The 27,230-nt window shown below is 33.5% G+C and overlaps 1 protein-coding gene across 1 annotated transcript; it reads left to right on the top strand.

Moving 5' to 3' along the window:
* Positions 1-836: 836 nt before the first annotated feature.
* Positions 837-26,487, top strand: LOC118203346 (interferon regulatory factor 2-binding protein 2-A-like). Its single transcript, XM_035375631.2, has 2 exons — positions 837-1,245; positions 14,134-26,487. Exons 1-2 carry the CDS (start codon positions 837-839, stop codon positions 14,517-14,519), a joined length of 795 nt encoding a protein of 264 aa, XP_035231522.1. The 3' UTR covers positions 14,520-26,487.
* Positions 26,488-27,230: the final 743 nt, after the last annotated feature.

Genomic DNA, 27,230 nt, shown 5'->3' with positions numbered 1-27,230 from the left:
TGACATTACTTGATTGTCACTAGCGCCGTAGCTAAGTAATCTAACTAGGTGCACCTTTCGCAACAGCGTAGTTACAAATGCAGTTAAAAGTTTTGCTCTTTTAGCAATCAAACATTAATGAGTTAAAATTATTTTACGTTTATCTGTCTCATTTTACGTTATGTTGCCTTATTTTACATTTATTTTTACGCAGCTTGTTCCTTTATTACTACTTAAAAGAAATAACTCGCATGAAATTCATCTATTGCATTTAAATGTTCAAAGATAAGCTAATTTTTATTTAATATTTATTTATTTAACAAGAAAAATTTTGAATTCCTTGAAATTTTCGAAAGCTATCTATCCTTACGTGCAACGTAAGAGTAGGAGATTAGACAGAGATTTTAATCCAAAACAGTATCTTGTGACTTTTTATCAAGGTCAAATTAGAGACATATATATATATATTGGTTAAGTAAAACATCTACTGTTATTATTTTACGCAATACTGTAAAAAAGGACAAAAGTTGATGAAAATAAAAAATGCTGTTTTTTGTAAAAGAAAAGTATCGAGATTTATAGATTGAGTTCATAAACTAGGCTTTAATCTTGTATAGATAAAAAACGAATAAAATAAGCTTATAATGTATTATTTTCCTTCGAAAGAAATGCAAATTTATTCTGTGCATTATCACTATCGATGCTTATTAGTTCTGTTGGAATTATTCCTTCAGAAATGCTACAAAAACCGCGTGTCCCTTAATGGAGCAAAGAAGTTGACATTAGAATTCAGCATGCTGAGTGACGTCACGCAGTCACGTCATTTCGGAAGAGCGGGAGCTAGCTGAGCCACTAAGATGGCGGAGACAACCCGCAATCAGAGACAGCGTTGCTATCTTTGCGACCTGCCCAGGACCCCATGGGCTATGTTGCTCGATTATGCCGAACCAGTGTGTAGAGGGTGTCTCAATTACGAGGGTGCCGACCGGATAGAAGGGGTCATAGAAGGGGCCCGCCGGTTGAAGCGACTCCACGGCTTTCACGGGAGTCAGGATTCAGCCAGGGTCGCGTCGAAGGGAGAGAGCGGCGGCGCGACCCGACAGCTAAAGCAGCGGGATGGGAAGCGATCAGCAGCTCCGCTTGAGAATGGCCGACCTACTCTGGTAAGAGGTGAAAGTTTACCAGCTACATGTGATGGCCGATACAGAAAAGATTCATTAGGAAGAGTATTTTCTTTTGATTCCGGCTCAACATCCACGAAATCAGGTAAGATACCTTCACACATTCAAATCTCAAATAAGATTTGGAAAGAAACATATTAATGTTTGTACATTCCTAACTGAAAATCCCATCTAGCTAGGAAAATATATATTTAAGTATTTAAATCTAGAAAGGACGTATATATATTCAGGTATCATGCAATTGGGAAAAGCACATGTGGTCACAAAATACATCTGGGTCTCTAAATCTAAAAATGATGAAACACATTCCGGTATTTTATCTTTTATAAAGGATAGCATATATTTAAAACAAAAAGGAGTCTGTTGCAACGGACAAATAAACGAGAGAATTTGGAAGTGTTTAAAAGAATTTTTATAGCATAAAATTAAGCATAATATAACAAACAATTTTCAATTGAACAAACTAAGTTCTTTCAAAAATGAAAAGCGATACTGAAGTATTAAAAATGAATTCATATATATAATTTCTAGAATATTTTGATTTTTTCTAAGGAAAAAACATATAATTTTCACTGTCAAACTGCCAAAAAGTGTTAAGGCAATTTCGTTAAAGTAAAAAACTTGGAAATATAAAAAATACCTATAAATAATAGGTACTCATACTTTCTAAAAATTCTTAAATCTTTTCAGATTAAAATGATGCTAAACAATACTTGAATTTTACCTGGTATTAAAGCTGAGTTCCATTACTGGTATTGCAGGTCTAAGTAATAAAGTTGTATAATTTTTGCTAAGGTGAAAACAGAGTCATGATAATGAGAACATTTTATTTATTCATTTACTTCAATTCAGTTCTTTATGAGACGCATATCTAACTCTATGGAATAAGAATTTAAAATAGTGGAAATTGCTAGATCTTCATTTTTTATTAAATAAATATTTCATTCACAATATGACTATAAGAGGAAAATACGAGGGTCAGTCAAACTTTTGAAATACAGGTAAATGGCACAGGTTAAACTCATCAAATCTTAGTTGAGTTCAGAGTAGTTTCCTTCAACACCGATGCACTTTTGCAGACGAATATTTCAGAGTAAACGTTTCAAATTATCCATTTCTTGGAATCGAGATAAAATACGCTTTTATAACTTCATCAGTCTCATCTTCGGAATGAAAATGATAGCAATGTAAATTTGTTTTAAATTAAAAAAACAACCTAAGGTTATGCATAGCAAGATCCGAAGAATAAGGTGGATGTTTTGTCACTTTGATGTGTTTTTGTTCAATAAATTCGACTGTCAGTCTTGCTGAATGAGAAGACGTATTATCACGGTTAAATATAGTCCCTTGTATGTGACTGTATGTGTGACATTGTACGTGACTGTTAGACGTCTTGAAGAATTTCTAGGAGAAATTTAGTAGTATACGAGTTAGCTGTAACTCTCTTCTGTCCCTCTAACTTGATGGCTTTGGCCGATCTTTCGCTTCTGATGAAAACGGCATAAATTACGTTTTTCATTGCCCGTTCTCTTTTCACCATAGTTGGTTAGGAATTATCTTTAAATAGCCATATTTTTACTTTCTTGGCGTGTTAGAAAACCGTATTTACGTTTTATCACTAGTTATGATTTTATAAATCATGTGGTGACCACCATCATTAAGTAGTTTTAGGGTTTTTTTACTGTTTCTGACACGTTTCGGTTTTTGGTGTTCTGTTAAGTTACGGGAAACCAAAGGCAAACTAATTTTTTTCATATAGATTTCTTCGAGAATTATTTTATGTATAGCTACAGATCTAATGCTAAGTTCTTCATCCAGTGACCCACTGTGACTAACGCGTATCTGCAATACTTCAACCTGCAATCTATATAATTTGGTAGATACAGCGGTTATCACTGATAAATATTTTTCGTTTGGCCGACACATTTTTTGGGATTACAGCTGACAAAGAACTTCCTGTATATTCTTTATCCAGACGAGAATTTCGACCTCGATGAAATTCTGTAAACCATCTCCATATAGGGAGACGAAATGGAGCTTCATTTACATTTGCTAATTGTAAATGTTGGAGGCATTTTTTTTTTTTTTCTTAGCCCCACTTTAAGACTATAGATACTACGCTTGATTTTAATTTTATTTAATGAATGTATGAATATTTATGAGGTTAAAAATCTGACGATTAAAATACACTTTTGCAAAACGTTTTATTCTATTATTTTCATTCAACTTCAGTTTTAGCATTTAAATGAAACTAACTTTCAGTAATAGAACTCGGTATTTAATCAATGGTTGAATTTCACAGTTATTAAAATATGAATACAAACATCTCTTAAAAGAACGGCCATTTACTTGAAAAATTAAACCAAATAAAAATTTTATGGGTTTCTAGAAAAATATTTAATATCACTTTATTTGAGAAATTACTATAAATATAGAAAAGCGATAATTCCTGAATAAAAGTTTTTTAAAGAGAAGATTTCTGAACAAAATAAAAAATTGCATCACCGTTCAGCTAAAAATTGCAGTCAAACATATTATTACATGATATATTAAAAAGATCAAAATTTTTCATATAGATCAATGAAAGATTGGATTTATAAAAATAAATAAGTATATTTACCTAAAAAATAAAATGAAACAAAAATAAAACCTTGTAATGTTTGAGGAATGAGTAATAATAACTTTGAGTCTATTTGAACGCAACCTAAAACAAATTTTGAAAAGATTTTGGAAGCAAAATGTAAGAACCACAACGTAAAAGTCTGAGAAAATTTTAAGCAGTAAATGAAAAATAACAAAGAGTAGCTGAAAACATTTAACCCATTCGGAAGCAAAATTTACAGTTATAGATTCTATTCGGGTTTTCGAAGAATGAAAAATTAACAATGCCTTTGCAGAAGTTTGAAGTACAGATCTTTCGATTGCTAGCCAGGCGTGCTTGAAATAAAACTACGAAGCCACGAGGTAAGACAAGAGAAAATTCCTTGCATTCTTTTTCACTTAAAGTGGCGAAATCCAGGTGGTAACGAATTATTGGTCACTAGATTTCATTTCAGTCCACACTCGTCAAGTCTATAATATAATTTTTTCGAAACAGGAAATATTAAAATTTCCACCATGCCCTTCCCCATTATTCGAATTCAGGACCTTCTAATTGCTGCCCGGATATGTTTCCAATTACACCACAAAAGTACGCTGTAATAAAGGCGAAACTCTCTCACAACGTAAAATAAAATAATAATACTGTTACGAATTTGGTATTTAAAAAGCTAATGTTAGTTCAATTATAAATTAAATGGTTTTATTTCTCGCGCAGTGCAGCGCGTGACGAATATTAAAAGAAAGCTAAGCCGGAAAATTGAAAATACAAGAGCGCGTGCATTAAATAAATAAATATCTCTTTTTGATTTCGAGAAAGTACTGGAAAATTCTAGCGCGTGATTTTAAAATATTATAAAAGGAGGAAAACATCTCAGTTTGGAGTAGTTGCTTAGTTTGTTGTTGTTTAGAAAACTGCTCTTGTTGATTGTAGCGAATTCGCGGATTAGCGTTCTTTAGCTGTTTTGAATTACGTTCTATTGGACATTTGAGTAGTTAAAAGATAACTACTGTGAGATATTGTAATACTGCGTGATAATTTGAGAAAATTTAAGCATTTTTGTTGTGATAATAATAAATTTTTGTTCATTTTTCATCGGATTCTCAAACAATTCTGGGATTTGAAAGAAGAAATATGTCAGTTTTTAAAAACGAAAAATCAAGACGTAAGTTTGTTTTACGATTCAGTATGGATACAAGATTTATCTTCTTTGATATAACCAAACACTTAACCGATTTAAATTTATCGTTACAAGGAAAAGATCATATCATTACGAACATGTTTGACATAATTAAAGCATTCAAATGCCAACTAGTTCTTCGGGAAAAACAACTTAAAAATGAAGATTTGACGCACTTCCCGACGTGCAGCATGAACAAATCAAGTTTAGATGATACTTGTTCGTATCAAAAATACGCTTAAAAAATTGCAAATTTAACAACTGAATTTGAAACGAGGTTTAATGATTTTAGTTCCCTCGAAGACAAATTTTTTTTTTGTTTTCTTCGATTTTCTCAATACGTATTGACTCAGTACCCAGCCATATGCAAATGGAGGTGATCGAGATTCAATGCAACTCAAATTTGAAAGCAAAATTCATTGAAGTGGGCGTGCCTGAATTTTACAAATATTTACCGGCCAGGTTTGAAAATACTCGAAAATTCGCATATGAAATTATTTCCATGTTTGGTAGCACTTATCGGTGCGAGCAGTTATTTTCAGTCATGAAAGGTAATAAGTCTCCTATTAGAAACCGTATTAATGATGCTCACCTTGGGTCAGCGTTGAAAGTTATCACTGCAAACAAAATTTCTCCCGAAATAGGAAAGATAATAGCAGAGAAGAGATGTCAAGTATCAGGACGTAAACATTAAATTTTTCTTGTTCTTTTCTATATAAATATATATATATATGTTTATTATTGTATTATTCGAAATAAATCTACGTTTCTATGAATATTGATTTTTTTTTTTTTTTTTCCGGCCCGCCTAAAGTTAAACCTTGTTTGTTTGGCCCAAGTGTACCTATGAGTTTGACATCCCTGTTCTAGAGTAATAATACTAGTTCGCAGAATTCGTAAGGGAAGTTTCATGACTTTTCTCGAGCCAATGTCACGCTCATTTCTCTATATGATGATTAATGGAAACCAGATTTATTTGATATCGAGGCCCCTAAATCATTGATTTGTAACTGTTTCTTAAATTACCTACAGAAAATACCTTTTAACTAGACTAGAAGAGAAACACGCTAATGTGACAATCAAAATCGTAAAAAACAACCTTATATTTAGCGTAGGTATAATGAAACACTCAATCGATTTCGAGGGCAGCTAAAGGTCCCTCCTCATCAGGAGAAAGAAATACATAGAAAGAAGAAAATAGGAGAAGGAGTCACAGAAACACGTAGTGCTTATCAGCACTGCACGTGGTTATAACTAGATTTTTAATCAGAGTTGCACTGGCCGCCTACTTTTACTGAGCCAGGCTGTCTGATCAAGCATAAAGAAATATTAGCGAAGTTAAAATAGGAAGCGAGGGGCAAATGCACATTACGCTCAAAATCTGAACTTCAAATAATGGAAAGCAACCACTGAACGGATTTTTATACCCTCTGGTAGTACCAAGCGCGAGGAGGTAACGCCATCTATCGGCAAAAATAATTGAATTAAGATAGTAGAAATTTAAAGGCATTAGGAAGGACTGGATTGGACTTCAAATCATTAACTAAACTTTCTAAATCTTTGTGAATGTGAAAAGCCTCAAGAAAATCCAATTCGCCTATGGAAGAAGCCTTTTGGATGATTTTTGCAGACCCAAAATCAAAATTATGGTTAAAAGTCCAGCTATGATACGCTATTGAAGACTTGTTAATTTCGCCTTTTTTGACATAAGATTCATGTTCCTTGATACGAAACTTCAACGCTCTTTTTGTTTGGCCAATATATCTTAAGCCACACTGACATGATATACTATAAATTCCCCAAGAATTCAAGACAGAAACGCAATCTTTTAGAATCGAAGGGTGAATTTTATTAATAGGGGAGAAACCGACTTGAAAATTGAATTTCTGGAGAATCCGTGCAATTTTATAGCTAACAGAAGGATAAAATGGAAGCACGACAAGGTCATTAATATTATTTCTAACAGTGGAATGTCTTCTTTGATGGGAATCTGAAAATTTTTTGACGGCTTTATCAATAATCACGGGAGAAAATCCACGGTCAATCGCAACTGCTCTCAAATAATTAAGTTCATTGGTAAGCAAAGATTCAGAAGAACAAACTTTTAGCGCGCGGAAAACATAATAGTAAAAAGAAGCCATTTTTTGCTTAACAGGGTGGCATGACTTAGCATGGGGTGGTAAACAAACTGCAAAGCGTTTACGGTACACAGTGGTGCTAAAATCGGTTTCATTGCGGATTATAAGAATATCGAGGAAGGGGAGGGAATTGTTGGATTCAATTTCAAGAGTGAATTGGATGGCTGGATCAATTGAATTCATAATAGATAGAATCTCGGATAAATCCTCTTTATAACCGTCAAAAAGTGCGAAAGTGTCGTCAACATACCGAATCCAAAGACGAAAAGATAATTTATCAAATAATTTCATCTCAAAATAGTGCATATAAATGTCAGCAAGTACCGGACTGAGAGGATTACCCATAGCCAATCCTTCAACTTGACGAAAATATGTATTTTCGAAAACAAAGTGGGTTTGACTTAGAGAAACTTTAGTAAGCGAAACCAACTCATTAATTTCAGTATGTGTGAAGTGAAATTCCCGAAGCCTAGTTTCAAGACAATTTAGTGCCCCTTCGACCGGAACATTAGTAAACAATGATTTGACATCAAATGAAACCATAATGGAACGAAGTGGGGAAATATTTTTAAGTTTATCAATGACTTCAACAGAATTTTTTACAGTGTGAATATTGTTAGCAAGTAGAGGAGAAAATCTGGAAACTAAATATTTGGCCAAAGGATATGAAGCAGTACCTATGTTGGAAACAATTGTTCGAAAAGGAATACCGGTTTTGTGGACTTTTGGAAGAGCATAAAGTCTAGCGCAATTAGTAATAGGCGGAATAAGTGATTTCTTCAACTGAGTTGGCAGAATGTGGGAAGATTTAATAGCACTTTTTACTTTCATGAGGTCCGAAGTTGAAGGATCTTTAGGGATCGAGCAGTATGGGCCTTCATTTATCAATTTAGAGACTCCAGTAATATATGTGTGTTTGTCCATAACAACGATCTGTCCGCCCTTATCAGCTTTAGAGATAATGATATTAGTATCAGAATGAATTTCACGTAAGATCTCATTTTCCTTTTTGCTAAGATTAGAACCCAAAGATTTATTGTTAAAATTAACGTTATGAGTAATTAGGTGGCGGATTGTATCCTTCTGCGTTTCCACCACTGTGGAAACGCAGAAGGATACAATCAGTGTACAATCAGTACACAGTGGATTTTAGCACCACTGTGTACCGTAAACCCTTTGCAGTTTGTTTACCACCCCATGCCAAGTCATGCCACCCTGTTAAGCAAAAAATGGCTTCTTTTTACTATTATGTTTTCCGCGCGCTAAAAGTTTGTTCTTCTGAATCTTTGCTTACCAATGAACTTAATTATTTGAGAGCAGTTGCGATTGACCGTGGATTTTCTCCCGTGATTATTGATAAAGCCGTCAAAAAATTTTCAGATTCCCATCAAAGAAGACATTCCACTGTTAGAAATAATATTAATGACCTTGTCGTGCTTCCATTTTATCCTTCTGTTAGCTATAAAATTGCACGGATTCTCCAGAAATTCAATTTTCAAGTCGGTTTCTCCCCTATTAATAAAATTCACCCTTCGATTCTAAAAGATTGCGTTTCTGTCTTGAATTCTTGGGGAATTTATAGTATATCATGTCAGTGTGGTTTAAGATATATTGGCCAAACAAAAAGAGCGTTGAAGTTTCGTATCAAGGAACATGAATCTTATGTCAAAAAAGGCGAAATTAACAAGTCTTCAATAGCGTATCATAGCTGGACTTTTAACCATAATTTTGATTTTGGGTCTGTAAAAATCATCCAAAAGGCTTCTTCCATAGGCGAATTGGATTTTCTTGAGGCTTTTCACATTCACAAAGATTTAGAAAGTTTAGTTAATGATTTGAAGTCCAATCCAGTCCTTCCTAATGCCTTTAAATTTCTACTATCTTAATTCAATTATTTTTGCCGATAGATGGCGTTACCTCCTCGCGCTTGGTACTACCAGAGGGTATAAAAATCCGTTCAGTGGTTGCTTTCCATTATTTGAAGTTCAGATTTTGAGCGTAATGTGCATTTGCCCCTCGCTCCCTATTTTAACTTCGCTAATATTTCTTTATGCTTGATCAGACAGCCTGGCTCAGTAAAAGTAGGCGGCCAGTGCAACTCTGATTAAAAATCTAGTTATAACCACGTGCAGTGCTGATAAGCACTACGTGTTTCTGTGACTCCTTCTCCTATTTTCTTCTTTCTATGTATTTCTTTCTCCTGATGAGGAGGGACCTTTAGCTGCCCTCGAAATCGATTGAGTGTTTCATTATACCTACGCTAAATATAAGGTTGTTTTTTACGATTTTGACCTTTTAACTAGCCATACAGAAGCCTTTCCTAGCACATCTGATGTACTAGGAATCTAATTAAATATTTAGAATAAAACTTATTAATCATACAATGAATGTGTTATTACTTTGGAAGAAGTCGAGAAGTGTATTAAAATATATACATGGAGATGCTTCAAGTTCAAAATATACTTCTAGCATAATCTATTAGTGACACTACGTACAGATTCAGTAGTTGATTAAAGCACTTACAGGGTTACATTAAAGCACTTACAGGTTAATACATACACTCATGTTTTAGAAAAACCGTAAACCCATAATGAAGTCATACTAATTAACTGAAAATTACAGGAAATTCAAAGCGGGGTATGATAAGCGAATTAAAATTTCAGAGCGATAGCTCATGCACAGGCTGAGCAACTCCTTTTGAATTGTCCTGTTAGGAGTATAGAATTGCGAAGAATTCCTCCGATGCATCAGCTGGCTCATCAGCACAAACATTGGAAGCCGACGGGAACTGATCACCTTTTCTGATAAACCCCGCTTTAATCTAATAATAGATTACAATGATGATCGAGTGTGCCTTAGACGCTATCTTCTGGAATGCATTATCTAGTGTCATAATGGTTAATTGCCGAGGGCAATGGTTTGCTGCGCCACTTGGCATGATGGGCAATCTCATCATTTAAGACCGGAAGTTATGCTCATTAACAATCACTACATCAAGAATGTATGGAACCCGAAGTCGTATCCTTCATTCAAAGCATTCCTGGAGTTGTATTTAAACAGGACAATGCTTCTCCCTGTGTTACTATATGCTAGTGTTCTCAGATTATCAGATACCGCTTTTTCCTTAACTTACCCATTCATTCAAAATGCTGCCTGTTAAACATGGCTGGGATTTCGTGGCCTGGAACGCGCCCATGAAAGTCGTCTTGCAGCGCATACGGTTCAACTTAGACTCGGACTGAAGCAATATGGAATGTTATTCCTTAGGTACATATCTAAAATTTGTTTAATTCAATGCACTGAATTATTTTACGATTTTTAATATATGTTACTTCAAATGCTCGAAAACATATATATTCTAAAATTTACCAGTATAGGCCAATAAAAATTAGAAATAACTAGTAAAACATTAAATTTCGAGCTTTCATCACTAAACGACGGCCATTGTTTCCTAATGGAATTGGTAAAAAATAGTTCAAACAAATTGCGATCTGAATTTCGAGTACCAATCATTCGCGTAGTATATGTGTTGTCTTGTAAGTTCATATTTCTACCATAATGATGACACTATTATCTTAAATAAGCGCTTGCAGCGAAACAACTAAACAGCCTCCGAGAATTTTTGTGTTATTAATGTTACTCGAAACTCGGGGTTAATAATTTACGTCACGAATGAATGAAAATTTAAATTAACTGCCCATTGTATAGTAGAGTCCCGATTATTTTATCTAAACGCACCAGGAGCTGATCGGATGATCGGGAAAATCGGATTACTTGGAAAATAATAAATACGACATTTAAAACTAACAAAATACATTAAATATTTCAAAAATTACATATGAGTAAATTGGAAAAACAACAAATTTATACTGTATATATCACTAAAAAAAAAGACACATAACAATCAAACCTGATGAAAAAGACGGCTTTTATTGGTTTGTAATTGGCTTTCCCTTGCCAGCTGTTTGATCTTTTCTCCCAGCCAGATCTTGCAGTCTCTGCAGAAGTAAAACACCTCTGCTCATGAAGTTCTCTCCAGCGATGAAGAGTCAAACGCAAGTTGCCATTCCATGCTTACTTTTGTTAAAATTTAATTGTATCTCTATAAATCTGACCTTTCTATGTCATACCACGTATTACTGTGAATTTTAAATTGTTCAGTCGTTCTTCATTTACGTTTTAGTACTTAATTTGTACAAGAAAGAAGAGCCTTATATACAAATCTTTGCTCAGCTGATAAATTTACACGAAGTTCTTCTAAAATTAAGAATAATTAGACATCGTAATCTGAAGCAATAAAACAAACAATGGATAATACACAAAATCTCTGCTTTTTCAGACGGGGTTAGAAAACATTTATACGCCGTGGAGAAAGGCTACCGGTAGAAACCTTTAATTTTGGGCGAACGCAAAAATTCAGCCCATTTTCTAACAAAAAACGAAAGACAGTAAACAAACAAAAAAAAAAAAAAAAAAATATATACCTATGATTTTACATTATTGTCGTATATGATCACTTCATACTCTCTCTGATATTTTTGTTCAACGTCGATAGAACTCTTCTGTTTCCACACAAAAGTATATTAGAATACCATTTTGAAGATACTGTATAATGATCGAAAAAAATAGTAATTTGTATATTCAATAATAACAGACCAAAGACCAGTAATTTTTGACAGATTATTAAAACAGCATAGCGTTTAATATTACCATGATACAAACGAAGCCATTGCGATTGATGACTATAGGTTGCATAAGATAGCAGTTCAAAAGATCACCATTTTATCGGTTTGTTTGATAAGGATAACTCTGAGAATGTCCCACCGTACGCTTAAGAAAATTATTCTGGGATGCAGTTCTCTTTTTGAGACTAACAATGCATGCTCTGCAATTCGGCCCAAAATCCTTCGATGGCTGACATTAAAGTACAGTAACCAGTTTCATACTTCACATGAATTTTCTAGTAGAAATAATTCCCTTTTTCAACGAGAAACAAAGAAACACATTTCTCCTCTCATTGTTTCGCAGAAAGTTGGCGCGAAAACAAGTGATAAACTTAATGATAAAATAAAATGCCTGCAGCTATCTTTCCTGTCTCGACAACCTTACCATTAGTTCCTGGATGTGGATTTGTCAAAGCTTGGTCAAGAACCTCCTTAAGATACCACTGATAAACGTCCAGAATGCGACTTGATCTTTATACTCACTGTCTTCAGGAATTTTCAAAATCATTGGTGAAACATGTTATCGTCAGTTGCATCCTTTCCATACATCTGATAAATGTTGTGGCAACCTGAAGCTGCAGCCCATTGTATTTTTGTGTGCTTCTCTAGCTTACAAAAATAAACCGCATTTTTGTGAGCGCGTAATAATGCAATAATAACAAAATCAGAACAAATTATAAGAACTAACAGCTTCTATAAGAACATAACAGCTACCATAATAAACTAGTGTAAAAATTTATATTCAAACTTTGTTAATTGTAAGAATTAATTCCCAATTATTACGAGAAGTCGTACTATTGAGAATACTTCTAAAACGTACTCCTTCAGAAGTCTTGTAGTAGTAGTCTTCTTGTAGTAGGACATTGCCCTACTACAAGAATATGTTAGACCTCGCCACACCTGGAAAATGGCCCGTGTTGAAGAGCTAATCCTTTGCCGCGACAAGAAAGTCCGTACTTGTGTTCTGCGCATGGAGGTTGACCAGGGTGGGGAGGATGTTGCGGCAAAGCCAGCGAACTATTAAAAATAACATTACCCTTTTGTGAATGGCATCACTTACGCTTTTGTATTCATAAATGCTTTTGCTTGTTCTATACTTTATTTTTATGTTAGCAAATAAATAAGCATAAAATACTATCTCATAATATCTCCCGATACGAATACAAAAACGTAAGTGATGCCATTCACAAAAGGGTAATGTTACTTTTAATAGTTCGCTGGCTTTGTCGCAACACAGTGAGCTGTAGTTCACTAGTTAAAACATGAATTAAAAAAAAAAAGCTTTCAGTTTGGTTTGAAGTACACCTCAAACTAAATTATTATTTTTACATCTAATTCAAGTTTCTCAGTTCGATGTGATAGTATGATTCGGTTGACCCAAATTACAAAATCAAAGGCATCGAAATTTTCAGTGAAGAAGAAGCATAACAATAAATCTTAGCTGGTGAAAGTTTGCTATAGCAGAAACGCAAATAAAAAATTTAAAAACTTTCACAGCATTTTGGCAGCTAGAAGACTAGGTACAGGGCGCATTTGCAACATCTGAAATGATGCATCTAATTAGATGCATCATTTCAGATGTTGCATATTTTCCTAAATATATGTTTTAGTTTCATAGCTTCGCAAAATACATAGGTAACTTTATGAGATCTATTTAATACTTAGATGGGAAGGTTTTGTAAATATAATATTTAATTTTTCATATTTTCATCACATATAAGAAAGTCTAGTTAGTAAACTGTTTATAATGCTTTAATAACTTGAATGTAAATAAATTCCATACCTTTCTTTCACGGAGTTATTAAGGATAAGCGGTTTCATTGAGCAACTAAATGCTAGATAATAGTTGAGTACTATTTGATTCAATTATAGACCCATTGAATTGGCAAAATAAGCAACATTTTTTCATCCATAAATTTGAATGAAATCTTTTAATAATCATAAGTGCTGAAAGTGATTCAAGCTAATAAATTCGAACTCTAGTGTTACCATGAAATTTTTATATAAAGCTATGAAACTATTTCTATTTAGCATAATGAAGCATAGTGAAATGTTTACTGATTGATACGTATGCTTCGAAGCCATACAAAAGTGTTAGATTTTTATATTTTGAAAATTAGACAGCCTTTCATCCCCTCAAAAAATGAGGTTTTATAAAATTTTCTACCATACCTTCAAAATATTTGTTACACATAGTTCGTATTTAAAGAAATAAAGCCTGTAACTTTCTTTAATCGACATTCTATTAATGCAATTTTTTAATTAACTTGCTTATTTTTCAACTAACAGAACGATCGTTTCAATAATAAATAGAAACATTTCCTTTTTTCAGCTTTTGCAACGATATCCACAACATCTTCAGTCATCGACAGCGTAGCTTCTCCTCCACTAGAACGGGATAGTCCATCAAGCTCGAATCCAACACTGTCCCAACAAAGGAGTGGAAAAGATAACTCGTCATGGCTCAAATGCAGTTTGTGTCAACAACGTTTAGAGGATACCCATTTTGTCCAATGCCCATCCGTACCAGGACATAAATTTTGTTTTCCATGCTCCAGAAACAGTATAAAAGAGCAAGGGGCATCCAACGAGGTGTATTGTCCAAGTGGAGAGAAGTGTCCCCTCCTTGGATCAGATGTTCCATGGGCTTTTATGCAAGGTGAAATAGCCACAATCCTTGGTGAAGAAAACAAAAATAAAAAAGAGCGAGATACTTGAATTGTAAAGATGCGATTATTAATGGTATTTGTACAGGCATATCGACTTATCAGGTGAAGCCCAAAACTTTTATCTTTGATAAATGCGTTTATTTTATGATTTACCTTTCTGAAATTTTATTTCCATTGTTTTATTTATAAATGTAGCTTTAAGGAGGCAGATCAATGAATTTTTGACATTTGTGTACGTCACAATCTTTTATTTCAATTTAAGAAAAGAACAAATTATAATAACAAATAATTTTTTAATATCAAACAAATGATCTTGTAGGATTCTCCACTATGTATTTTTAAGTTACAGTTGAAGGTGGAGAATCTTAAGAACTAGTAAGCGAATAATTGCTTGAGTTCATGAGATAGAAAACAACAAGTAAGAAGGGTGAAATAAGCCTTTATTATTCCAACTAAAGTTTAACAAAAACTTGGAGTTGTACAATAAAGCCGACACTTGGGCTTGTACTTAAGAGACTAAGAATTAAACTAAACTAATCTTAAGAGATATAGCCGAAGCTATCACAATTCTAATAGAGTTGGTCCCTTAATGTTAATTGACTGCGAAGCTATCAAGGGCCTAAAGTACGGCCGAGCGTAATAATAGCTTACGAGAGAGTAGCATAAAAAGGCGGATACGTGCAGCTAGAATATCTTGCATCTCTAAGACTGTAGTAACTTCGCGGTTAAATACCGCTCTTCCTCACTAGCATTCAGACTTGATTCTAAAACTACGTTCTGGCCGGAAGTGGTAAGTTGAAATTAAGAATCGATAGGAAAGGAAGTTGAACTCAAAATTTAGCTGTTAATAAAATTAACATAATCCTTACAATCTTAAAACTAATTTGGGTACTATTCCGTTTTGAGGACCGTAAAAAATTGCAGCGACTGGACATATTTATATTTAAAAGATAACTTACACATGATATTCGTTATTCTTAAGAAAGTTAAACTTAAGAAAGCTAAAAGTATTTCTAAAATTGTTATAGTTTAATGAAAGGTAAGTTTTGAGATCATCATATTAGCCTCAGCATTAGTATTTCTGTTTTCTATAGTAATGAATTTCAGAAACATCAGTACGAAACAAAAGTAATTAAGAAAATCTGTTGCATATTATTGTGCGCTCAAACTCAGATCTCAGAAAAGAATAAAACTTGTATACTTCGTTAAAATATATAGTTGTGCAAAAATATGAAACTATAAATATCATAAATGAAATTGTTATCAGAAATATACGAATTCCATACTTTGGCACTGTTCAAAATTCAAGAGACAGGTGCACAATGTTGTTAGGAACAAACTTCATAGGGTACGATTTAAAACATTAATATTTCATTATTTGAGAGGATTGATTTACACTTACTTTAAACTTTCTTGACGGGGGAAAAAAAACACTGAAAAGTTTCAGATTTCACATTACGCCCAAAGGGGCAATTTTTTCAATGTTTTGTATGCTACCTTATTTTATTAAATATCACGTTCTTCGCACTTAAACCATAAAACTCTGTTCAACAGCTATGTCGCAAAATAATTTTAAAATGAGTATATCTTTAGAATTTCCGATACACAGTGTCGCGCGCTGGAGATAAAAATGATTTTTTTTTTCGTACAATGTTGCCATTGCTCGCTTTAAAATCGATGAGTTTGTTAACCAAATTTCGTTAAAGTTTTACAAAATATGAAATAAACAATAAAACAAATTCCAAATTTCATCTTCTAGATGCCTATATTCGGGTGGAAACGTACGTTATTCGAAATTTGGTAGCTCTACGTACTGTTGTTTTATCACAGTGCGAGAAACATACATACATTTATGCAGATTCTTAATCATTTAATTTCTTGAAATATAATACAGGGCTCTAATATTTAGTTGCGACAATTTGAAAAATGAACCGACATTATAGTGAATCAACGCAAAATGCCAAAACAAAATTAAAAGCCCTTCTGGGCTAAAACAAAATTGCGATTTACCCTGGCTAGAAAAAGGTTTACATTATTCTGATCATTTTTCATTTACCCGACTTTCTGTAATTTTTCAGGTGAAAGGTGTTAGCTTCCTTTTGTAGTTAAATTAATGACTCAAAAAACGATTGTAAAAGACAAACAAACATTTATTTAGAGATAAATCGTACTCGTTACTTAATAACCTACACGTAACGTATTTGTAAACGTACATAACAGATGTTCTTACTGCATCGTATCGATATACATTTCAATCGTACATCATCTGAATATATTTTATAAATTATAAACAAAATTACATCCAGAAATTTTCTGTTGCCATTTCTCAATAGATATTTTGTCTAATAACAATAAATAATTTACAATCGTGCTTACATTCGACCATCCTGACTTTTCAATTGTCCTCAATTAAACCAAATCTTATCATACATTAAAACGACAAATAAACAACAACAAATTATAATAATAGGTAGGAAAAATATAAAATGAAATATAATTAAAAAAAATCCTACACAAAGTCTCTACAGAGCAATGGTTTACGCATTGTTCGCTTGGGCCTTTTAAGTTCGTCATCGTCATTATCATCATCGCCGTCATTGTCATCATCATCATTTGCTTCTGCATTTTTCCAAGATTTTAGTTGACTTACATGAGCAATTGATGCATAAAAGCGACCATCGCAGGCTTCTTCTAGTTGTGATATTCTATAAATGTCGCCCGGAAGTACTTCTGTCACAACCATTGGACCACGATACTTAGGTTGAGTTTTAGTTGGTTCTCCTGGTGTAGATTTTGAATTTCTTTTAACTACTACTATTTCTCCTTTTTCAAATGATAGAGATCCCGATTTCTTCTTGCCATAATAAGTTTTCATTTTTTCTCGTTCTCTAACAATCTTTTCTCTAGCTTCTTTTTGTATTTTTTCCGGTTCCTTCCAAACTTCTGCTTCTTCATCAGCAAGTAATCTCAAAACTCCATCTTGAAATCATGGTATATATCCATGAAGTATTTCAAATGGTGTTTTCCCAATAGTTTTATTGATTATGTTATTCAAGATTTCTCAATTTCCTTAATTCTTTTGTCCCAATATTTTTTATCTTTACTTTTCATTGATGTTATTATCGTTGATAAAATTGTTCAGTTCGATCTCTCGACCATACCATTTCCTTATGGATGGGAGGTTGAATTTAATATATGAATTCCCGTTTACTTGCAGAAGTTGTGAAATTCCTCTGAAGTAAAACAAGAACCTAGATCTGATATTATATGATCTGGTAATCCAAATTCTTCTATGAAACCCATCAATGATTTCAGTACGTTTTTCGAAGATGTGTTTTTCATAGTACACAATTGAACGAATCTGGTCATATTATCAATGACGACTAGCAATTCCTTGTTTCTTTTAGAACTTGTGACGAAAGGTCTAAGATGATCAATGTGTATTGTTGCAAAAGGTCTGTGGCCTGGGGGAATAGGATGCAGAAGACCCTGTCTTTTTCCACATGGAACTTTATTGATGAGGCATTTGAAACACATTGATATATGTCGACGAACATTTCTCTGCATAGTAGGAAACCAGTACAGTTCTTTGATTTTTGAGACAGTCCTATGAACAGCAAAATGTCCCATAAGGTCATGAAACTTCACAACTATGCTTTATCTTATGCTTTTAGGTACGACGTATAATAACTTCTTCTCTTCTCCATCACACAATACGGAACAGCCTTATTTCTTTTCAGAATATAATTCTCCACATTTTGATTTTCTTATTTGGTTCTTTCACTTTGGTCATTCTTCAAAATTGCAGTTAATTAAATTCTTAACTTTTCATCTGCATGCTGTATCATAAGAATTTGTTCGTCTAAAGTTAAGGTCAAACAAACTTCTAAATTATCTTCTATCAAAGAATGCATGGTGTCTGATGAATTAATAACAGGAGCTCTACTGATTGCATCGATATGAGATATTTTAATTCCTGGTTTATGGCGTATTTCAAAGTTACATTCTTGAATAAGGATACTCCAACAAGCAATTTGGAGATTGCTAGATTTCTTTGCATTCATGTAAACCAATGCTTGGCAGTCGGGAACCACCGTAAATTCAATTCCGAGTAAGAACTGTCGAAGTCTATCTAGAGTCCAGACTATTGCCATTAGCTCAAGTTTACTCGAGTGATATTTCTTTTCAGCAGAGGCGTAGCTAAGGTTTTAAGCGCCCGGGGACACCTTAAGATTTTGCGCCCCTTTCTGTGTTCCAAGAATGGAACACATTTCACTCTGAAATGTGTATCATCAATTTGGCGCCCCCCTGGATGCTGCGCCCGGGGACAGATGTCCCCCTTGCCCCACCCTAGCTACGCCACTGCCTTTCAGCTTCCGTTGTCTTTTGACTCACACAGTAGACAAGATGCCATTTGCCGTCATTTCCGAGTTGAAGTAACATGCCAGCAGTACCCTCTGAGCATGCATCAGTATGGACTTTTGTTTGAGCTTTAGGGTTGTACAAAGCTAAAATTAGTTGATTCGTCAGTTCATTTTTCAGCACTGTAAAAGAATTTTGCTGACTTTCTTCCCATCTGAATGTTTGATTTTTCTTAGTTAGTTGAGTCAATGGTCCAGCTTTAATGACATAATTTGGAATACACCTTCTAAAAAAACTTGTTAAACCAAGAAATCGTCAAATTTCATGAAAGTTTTTAGGTTCTGGGAATTTTGATATTACTTCAACTTTTCTTGATCCCGGCTTTATTCCGTTTTTATTGATGATAAAGCCTAAGTATTCTATTTCTTGTTTGGCAAATTCACATTTCGGTAACTTCAGGGTTAGCTTAGCTGCAAGTAGTGCTTCGAATACTTTAATTAATTTCTGAATCATTTCTTCCCAAGTCCTTGCTGGAACAAGTATATCGTCAAGGTAGCACAACACTTCTTTATTACATAATGAGGATAATGCATGATACATCAATCGTTGAAATTCCGCACGAGCGTTAGTCAAGCCAAAAATCATTCTTTCAAATTGTCCACTTTCATCCGGTGTTACGAAAGCAGTTTTCAATTTTGCACTTTCAGTTAATGGAATCTGTAAATATCCGTGTGCTAAATCTAGCGTTGTAAACAGACTACACTCATGCAATTGTTCTAATAAATCATCTATTTTAGGCAAGGGAAATTTATCCTTTATAGTTTGACTATTGAGACGTCTGTAATCAACAACTAATCTGTATTCACCGGTCTTTTTCTTTACCAGTATGACAGGACTAGCATATGGGGATCGCGTTTCTGCTGCAATTCCATTTTCTTTTCATTCTTGAACTATTTCTTTGATCGCAGCTCTTTCAGAGGCATTTGTTCTATAAGGCTTCATACATACTGGCTTCGAACCTTCGATTTCCTTAATGTCCATTTTTAGGAGATCTGTGCACCCTAGTTCTGAAATATTTAGTGCAAAGCAATCTCTGTAGTCATTCAGAAGACGCAATAACTCTTACTGGTGATCAACGTCAAGATCTGTGCCAATTTTAACTTGGTTTATAGGAACTTTTATGTTTTTAATATTTCTGTTTTGCTAAGTTCGAGCTCAATTCAGAAATTTCAGTATTTAAGCATAGTTCAACTTCTTCTGCTCTCCCAACGCATTGATCTTTTTGGAGTTTAACACTTCTATCGCCAACGTTAATCACTGGTATACAAGTTTCGCCATTTTAAATTTCTAATAAACAGCCGATACCATCGGAAGGATTTTCTATCATAATTAATCCATTATCTACAGAATCTGTTTGAGATTGTATTTTTCTCTAATTCATTTGCCTCAAGAGCTTCAAACATGATTAAATATAAACTGATATCATTTTCGTCAGGTTTAAATTTTTGCATTAAACCATGAAGCTTTGGATTCATGTGCTAGAGTCACTAGAGTTTTCATTGGTGTCAGAATTTGTAGATCTACTTTCTGCTTCAATACGTAGTTTTTGCAGTTCAAATTCCATTTCATACTTTCGTTTTCGTTCCTCATATTCTTTTCGCCTACATTTTTTCATCAATTTGGAGGTTACTAAATAGTTCATCTTCCCTATACTCGAAGTGAAATCTTTTTCTTATTCTGACATAAGCGATGTGAAGGAGATCAAGCCATGTCTGTCCGATGATTAGATCAACTGGCTGTGCATTATCAGGAACAAGATACATATTTATGCCTTGGCCTTTTACATTATCAACGTCAATATCGGCTTTAATCATTCTTATAGAGGTCACTGCAGGCTCCCTTTGATTTCTAAAACCATACAATTCATTCATAGCACGTTCGGGTTTCACTTTAAGTTGAGCAACTGGAGTCCTTAAGAGACAACAAGAACTCCCCGTATCAATTAAAACCTGTACTTCTTCAGAATTATTCAGTTTTGCTTTCTTCAAATATGAATTGCTCTCTTTTGAATTTTCGCCAACTTGCTCAATAATTTTTATCATTTGAATGATTATTTTCAGCTTTAGAACACAATTTTTAGCTTTATGACCTGTTTTATTACATTTTCGGCATGTTACTACTAGTTTGGGCAGCGGACAGTCCCTTGAAATGTGTCCAAAATTATTACAGCTGAAGCATTTTGGTTCACCTTTTTCATTATATGTGATACCGTAGAGTTTTCTCTTTTCGTTGATTGTAGCAACTGGTCCATATTTAAAGGAGTTTCGTTTGTCAAAAGGCCCTTCTTTACGCGATTGTTTATTGTTGAAAGTTGACTTCAAGGTATCATAACCATCTAGTTTTTCAACTAAATCAGTTGGTAAATTAATTTGGACCCGACGTCAATAAAATGATTTTTTACTTCTGGAGACACTTTACGTTTTATCTGATCCGCTATAAGGTCGCTTAGTTTCTCAAAAGTATCTACTTTAATTCCACTTATCCATTCATTAAAAAAAAAATTACTCATACGCAAAATTCTATTACTTAACTCATACGCAAAATTAATTAAAAATATTACTTAACATTCTTCCATGTGTTTCTTACACTCTTACTTAATGACTCATAAAACGATTGTAAAAAAAAAAAAAAAAAAAAAAAATATTTAGAGATAAATCGTACTCGTTACTTAATGCCCTACACGTAACGTATTCGTAAACGTACATAACATAACAGATATTCTTACTGCATCGTACCGATATTCATTTCAATCGTACCTCATTTGAATTTATTTTTAAAATTATAAAAATTATAAATAGAACTAGCAGCCTTCGTCTGGCTTTTAAATGTACCGGAAAAATGGCTATCAAACGTTAAATTTAAAAACTGCGTAGAATTTTACTCTGCAGAACAACTTCACAAAAAAAAGTTATTACGTATAACAAAATTACAAAGATATAAGCAATATCCCTTAATACAAATATTAATTATCTTAATAAATAAATTAACCAACTTCCCTTTGCAAAATTTTAAGAATTCAAATGGTATAAAGGAGCTTAAGAACTTTGTTTCCTAAAAAAATCACTTAAAACTTTTCAATATCTTAAAAACAGTGAAATGAGCAATAAATAACATAAAAGAATACAAAAAACAAAAAATTTTGAAAAGCAAAGTATAATTCATGATATTTTATCTTATATTTTCAAGAGAAAAAAATTGCAATGAAATAAGCTATATCCCTTAATACAAATATTAATTATCCTAATAAAAAATTAACCAACTTTGCGTTGAAGAAAAAAAGATCATGCAAAACTTTTCAGTATCTTACAAACAGTGAAATAAGCAAAAAATAACATGAAAGCAACTCAAAAAACATAAAATTCCGCGCATTATTTTACTCTGCAGAACAACTTTATATATACTATAAAAACGTATATGTATATAAAAATGATAATGAAATATGCCAATCTCTTAAAAACAGTGACATAAGAAATACGATGAAAAATTCTTGTTTCCAAACCCATATTCCTAAAAGAATGAAACTATTCAAAATGATGCGATTTCATCAAAAATCTATCAACAACAATAAGAAAGGAAAATTGTTGCCAAAATCACATTTTTAAAGATGTGAGAGGTGAGAAGTGTACTCGGAAGCTTCATTTAAAAAAATATTTAAAAATACAAAATACTATCATTTTTTCCAAAATTCTTTTTGTAAAAGCAGTCGCAAGGATAAAAGTTTAACGTGTCCAAAAATCGAAAAAAAAAATAATCTGTACATTTTTAAAAATAAACTTTTTAAGAAAAAATCCCGTTGAAAAGGTGTTAAGCTCCCTTTGTTAAATAAATTCGTATTTAATCGATTTATTGAAACACGAAATTAATTTTAAGTTCGTAAAATAGCTAAGTGCCTACGTTTCATGACAATGCGAAAATCGAGTGCGTAGAGTAAAATCTCGCTTTCCTATAGCCCATTATGTCTCAAAATGACGCGATTTCGTCACAAAACATAAAATAAAAAAAAAAAAAAATTATAATTCGAATTTCGAAAAAATCGCTTCGAGGTGCACTGGCTCTTGTCTAGATGCACCTATGTACCAAATTTCGTAGCCGTGGGTCTATTAGCTTACGCGCAAACGCGAACGAAAGACACACATACGGACAGACTCTTTCTTTTATTATATATAGAGATTATATCCAGAAATTAGCTGTTGCCATTTCTCAATAGATATTTTGTCTAATAACAATAAATAATTTATAATCGTGCTTACAAAGGGAATACCGATAGGCAAAAATATTTCTAGAAAATAATCTCTTAAATCGCCTGAAACAGAACTTCAGATAGTACGAATAATATACATACTTTAGAACTGATAATTCTGAAACATTCAAGCATAATATTTTATTTAATATTTTATTTTTCCCCAAGCCCCGGGAAAAAAAAAAAAAAGAAAATCTGAAAGGTTTCAGACTTTAAATTACGTACAAAGTGGCTTTTTTTTTTAACATTTTGTCTGTTACCTTTATTTATTAAATATCACATTCTTCGTACTTAAACTATAAAATTCAGTTCAAGAGCAGTATCGCAAAATAGTTTTAAATTGAGCACATCATTAGAACTTCCGATACTGAGTCTCACGCGCTGGAGATAAAAATGTTTTTTCTGTACAACGTTGCCATTATTCGCTTTGAAATCCTTGAGTTTATTAATAAAAAATTCGTCAAAGTTTTACAAAATATAAAATTGATAATAAAACAAATTCCAAATGTGGGCTTTCAGATGCTCACATTCGCAGTAGGATTACATCATTCAAAATTCGATGACTCTATGTACCGTTGTTTCATCACAATGCGAGAAATATACATACATTTATGCAGATTTTTCATTGTTTAATTTCTTCAAATATAATGCAGGACTCTAACATTTAGTGGCAACAGTTTGAGAAGTGAAACGGACATTTATAGTAAACCAAGACAATACAAAAACAATAGTCCTTCAGGAACAAAGCCCCTTTGGACTAAGAAAAGAGTTTCATCCCGAAGGAAGTGTCGCATTGAAATGTTAAGTTATTACTCACTATCAACAATAAATTAATAAAAAATGTGAAAATTATAAATATTTAATGCACAATTTATAGGTCTCAGCAGGATATCGAACACCTACTATTTCTTTTTACTTATTACGTGCTTCGCCCATAAGCACTACACGGAAAGGGAGGGATGCCGCGTGGAGGTCTTTTGTGGTGAAACTGGCTCATATCCATGTTACGCATGTGAAAAGCCACGAAAACGCTCAAGCAGCCAGCCCGTTTGTCAGGACTCAAACCCTGGACCGAACTACCAGTATTTAGCGATTTTTACCTGGTCACCTTACCTTGGTCCCTGGGAGTCAACATCTAATATTTGTAATGCATTCTACATGTCGTGGCATGAAATCTTACAGGTTCCCATTCTGCATTAGTTTATTCCATGCAGATTGAACGTTGACTTGTTCTAGCAGATTTTATGGCAGTGGTGGAGTCTTGACAGAGCGGCCGGACCATGCAGTTGATCATGGCAAAGTGTCCATAGCTATAAAGCAAGCTCTTTACTCGCCAGCAGTATTAGCTTGAGCAATTTTTTAACAGAATACTGGCGTAAGGGTTCATAAACAACAGAGCCACTTATCTCCTAAATCTACCACTAGGCTATCAAAGTACCTGTGATAAAGGCCAACGGTGTTCGAACATCGCATGAACGCATATCCCACACGACCATCTAGGGGCTCAAATTTTGTTTGGTTGGTTACTGGAATATTGCAATGTGCATGAGGGCTATCTGCCTAAGCGAAGGTATGCCTTCGTAGAGGACTTTCTAGTGCAGGTGTTTCGCATTTACAGTACATATGGGGAAAAGCACATAAGCCAACCATGCACCCCAGTCCATTGGCCTGTGTTTGAACAGAGGACGAACTACTAGCATTCAGCACTCTTAACAACCCGATCACTGGTGGGGCATATTCGTAATGGACCGTACATTACCACCAACGACGCATTTGCAGATCCAGCAGGGCAATTAGCACATTGGCCAACTGTTCCCGTTGACGTTTTAATTTCAATATTTCTTGACTTGCAGGTCTTACGGCGATCAAATGTTGCGACAGACCTCGGTGGCTTCGGGTATGTAGTTGCTTGCTCATGTCACCACCTATTAGCATCAATGAGAACTGCAGCAGCGCACGAGTTTCACATGCATTTGAAGATGATAATGATCCTGGAATTCGATCCCGAGTCTGTTTCATGTGAGTCTAATTCTCTACCACTAGCACAAAAGAGCTACTGTGTGCTAGGTTTACGAATTCTGAATCTTCAAATTTGTAGCGGTCAGTGGCTCTCTCGAGATCGCTACAAGTATCTTTAGAGAAAAGGCAAGAAAATTTTTGTGTTTCATTTATTTTCAAATACATGCCTATATTACAGTGGCATAAAACCGTCTGCTAATGTGTTCACACTGACGGGATATTGCAAGGAAGGAACCATTGTTCACCGATAATCCGCATTCCTGACCTATGAGAGAAATTTAATGTTGTGAATGCATACCTTATTGAAAATCTTATACCACCAACAGTATATGACATTAACACTCGCGCGACCGAAGCGAAATGCAATAAAATTGCTATTTGCCTTTATGCAATTCTACGATATGACTCTTCTGGAACGCATGCAACTAACTGTTTATATTGCTGTCACATTCCTCTCAAAGATAGAGTATTCTTTAAACTATTGATTTTAGCATAATAACACTAATCAAAATAAAAATTAAGCACTTAAATACTCTCGGGTAACCTTTTAAAGTAAGGCAGGGATGTCGATAAGCTTTGCTCTATTGATGCCATTTGCACAGATGAGTTAAAACTCGATTCCTTTGCATACCTAACAATGACAACTATATGCTTGAATTTATTCAGGCAAATTGCTTCATCTTGTGGGTATAGTTCTTTCTTTATCTCTCTCTTTCTTAAAAGCAGTGAGGGCATAATAAATATTTGGCTAATTTTTCTCTCTCATATTTGGAGTGAAGGAATTGGTAAATAATATCTTTAGATTATTACAAAATTTTCAATATTGAGTACTCACCATCAAAATCCTATGTATGTGTAATATGAACCAATTGAAATGGTACCATAATACATTTTCATATTCTACTAAATTCTTCTGCATGATATAAAACAGTTGATTTGAATAATGAATGGAAAAGTTGATTTTAATACATTCACATGGAAAATAGCATCATTTCACTTGTGTTCATTCATGCCTTAACTTTTGAATATTGTTATGTCAGAAGTATTCTCATAAAGTATGCCAATAATTATATTTCACTTATTCTAAAAAAATGATTCTACATAAATGTCTTTATATTTCTTCTTTTATTCTTAATGAAGTCATACACCAACACTGCCATAAAACGACAATGAATTTTATTTAATGACATCCTGTTGTACAATAAATGTGTATTTTTTCTTTATTACTGTGGTTATGAAACCCAGAGTATTTCATTAAGAAGATATATATATGTTTATAATATTTTATTTAAATTAAAATTCCTGTTACAAAAAATAAAACATTTTTGCAACAAAATATGGCTATTGAATGCTATTATTAAATATTGAATTAAACACCACTAGAAAATTTCACAGATTTTTTGCAAAATCTCACCGAAACTGATTATTTATATTCATTAACAAAAATCTGCTAGTACAGTCAAAAGTCGTTAATCCGGACTCGTCGGTACTTTGGCGATTCCGGATTATAGATCATCAGTTTGAATCTGGTAAGATGGCATGCAGAAATTACAAAATAAAAAATATGAAACCGTAATTTATGAAATAAAGAACAATTATGATCTAAAGGATATCAAAATTTACAAAAAAAAAAAAAAAAAAAAGAGCTTAATAGTTATTTGTTTACTTTATTAAACATTTCTTTCAACGCGCGCATGCGTAAAGCATACATTACGTATAGTCGAAATTAGAAAATTGCAACCAGAAAACTATTTGATGTGTACTCATGATATTTACAATGACGAGGAATTTGATTTAAATTATATCAAAGACGGAGTACATCGAAATGAAATACTACATTTAGTAAGGAATTATAAGCCAAATAAAATAAAAACATCTGATCTGAAGATAAGGATAGTGCTGAGAGATCAACTTCCAGTTCATTGCGCGCCGCGATGCCCCCCCCCCTCCGCAGAGCAGCGTGAAATTGATAAACAGATTTCGGAATGGTTAAGAAACAAAGGATATGCCTTTATCCATTTTTTGCAGCAATTTTACTTTTTGTTTAATGGACTTCGAAACATACTTTCGCTTTGTAGA

Source organism: Stegodyphus dumicola, chromosome 4 (genome assembly GCF_044657685.1).
Source record: "Stegodyphus dumicola isolate Sdum_Otavi_A_Nest chromosome 4, ASM4465768v1".
Classification (NCBI taxonomy): Eukaryota; Metazoa; Arthropoda; class Arachnida; order Araneae; family Eresidae; genus Stegodyphus; species Stegodyphus dumicola.
The sequence above is the reverse complement of the archived record's forward strand: the minus strand, read 5'-3'. Positions and strand labels throughout refer to the sequence as shown.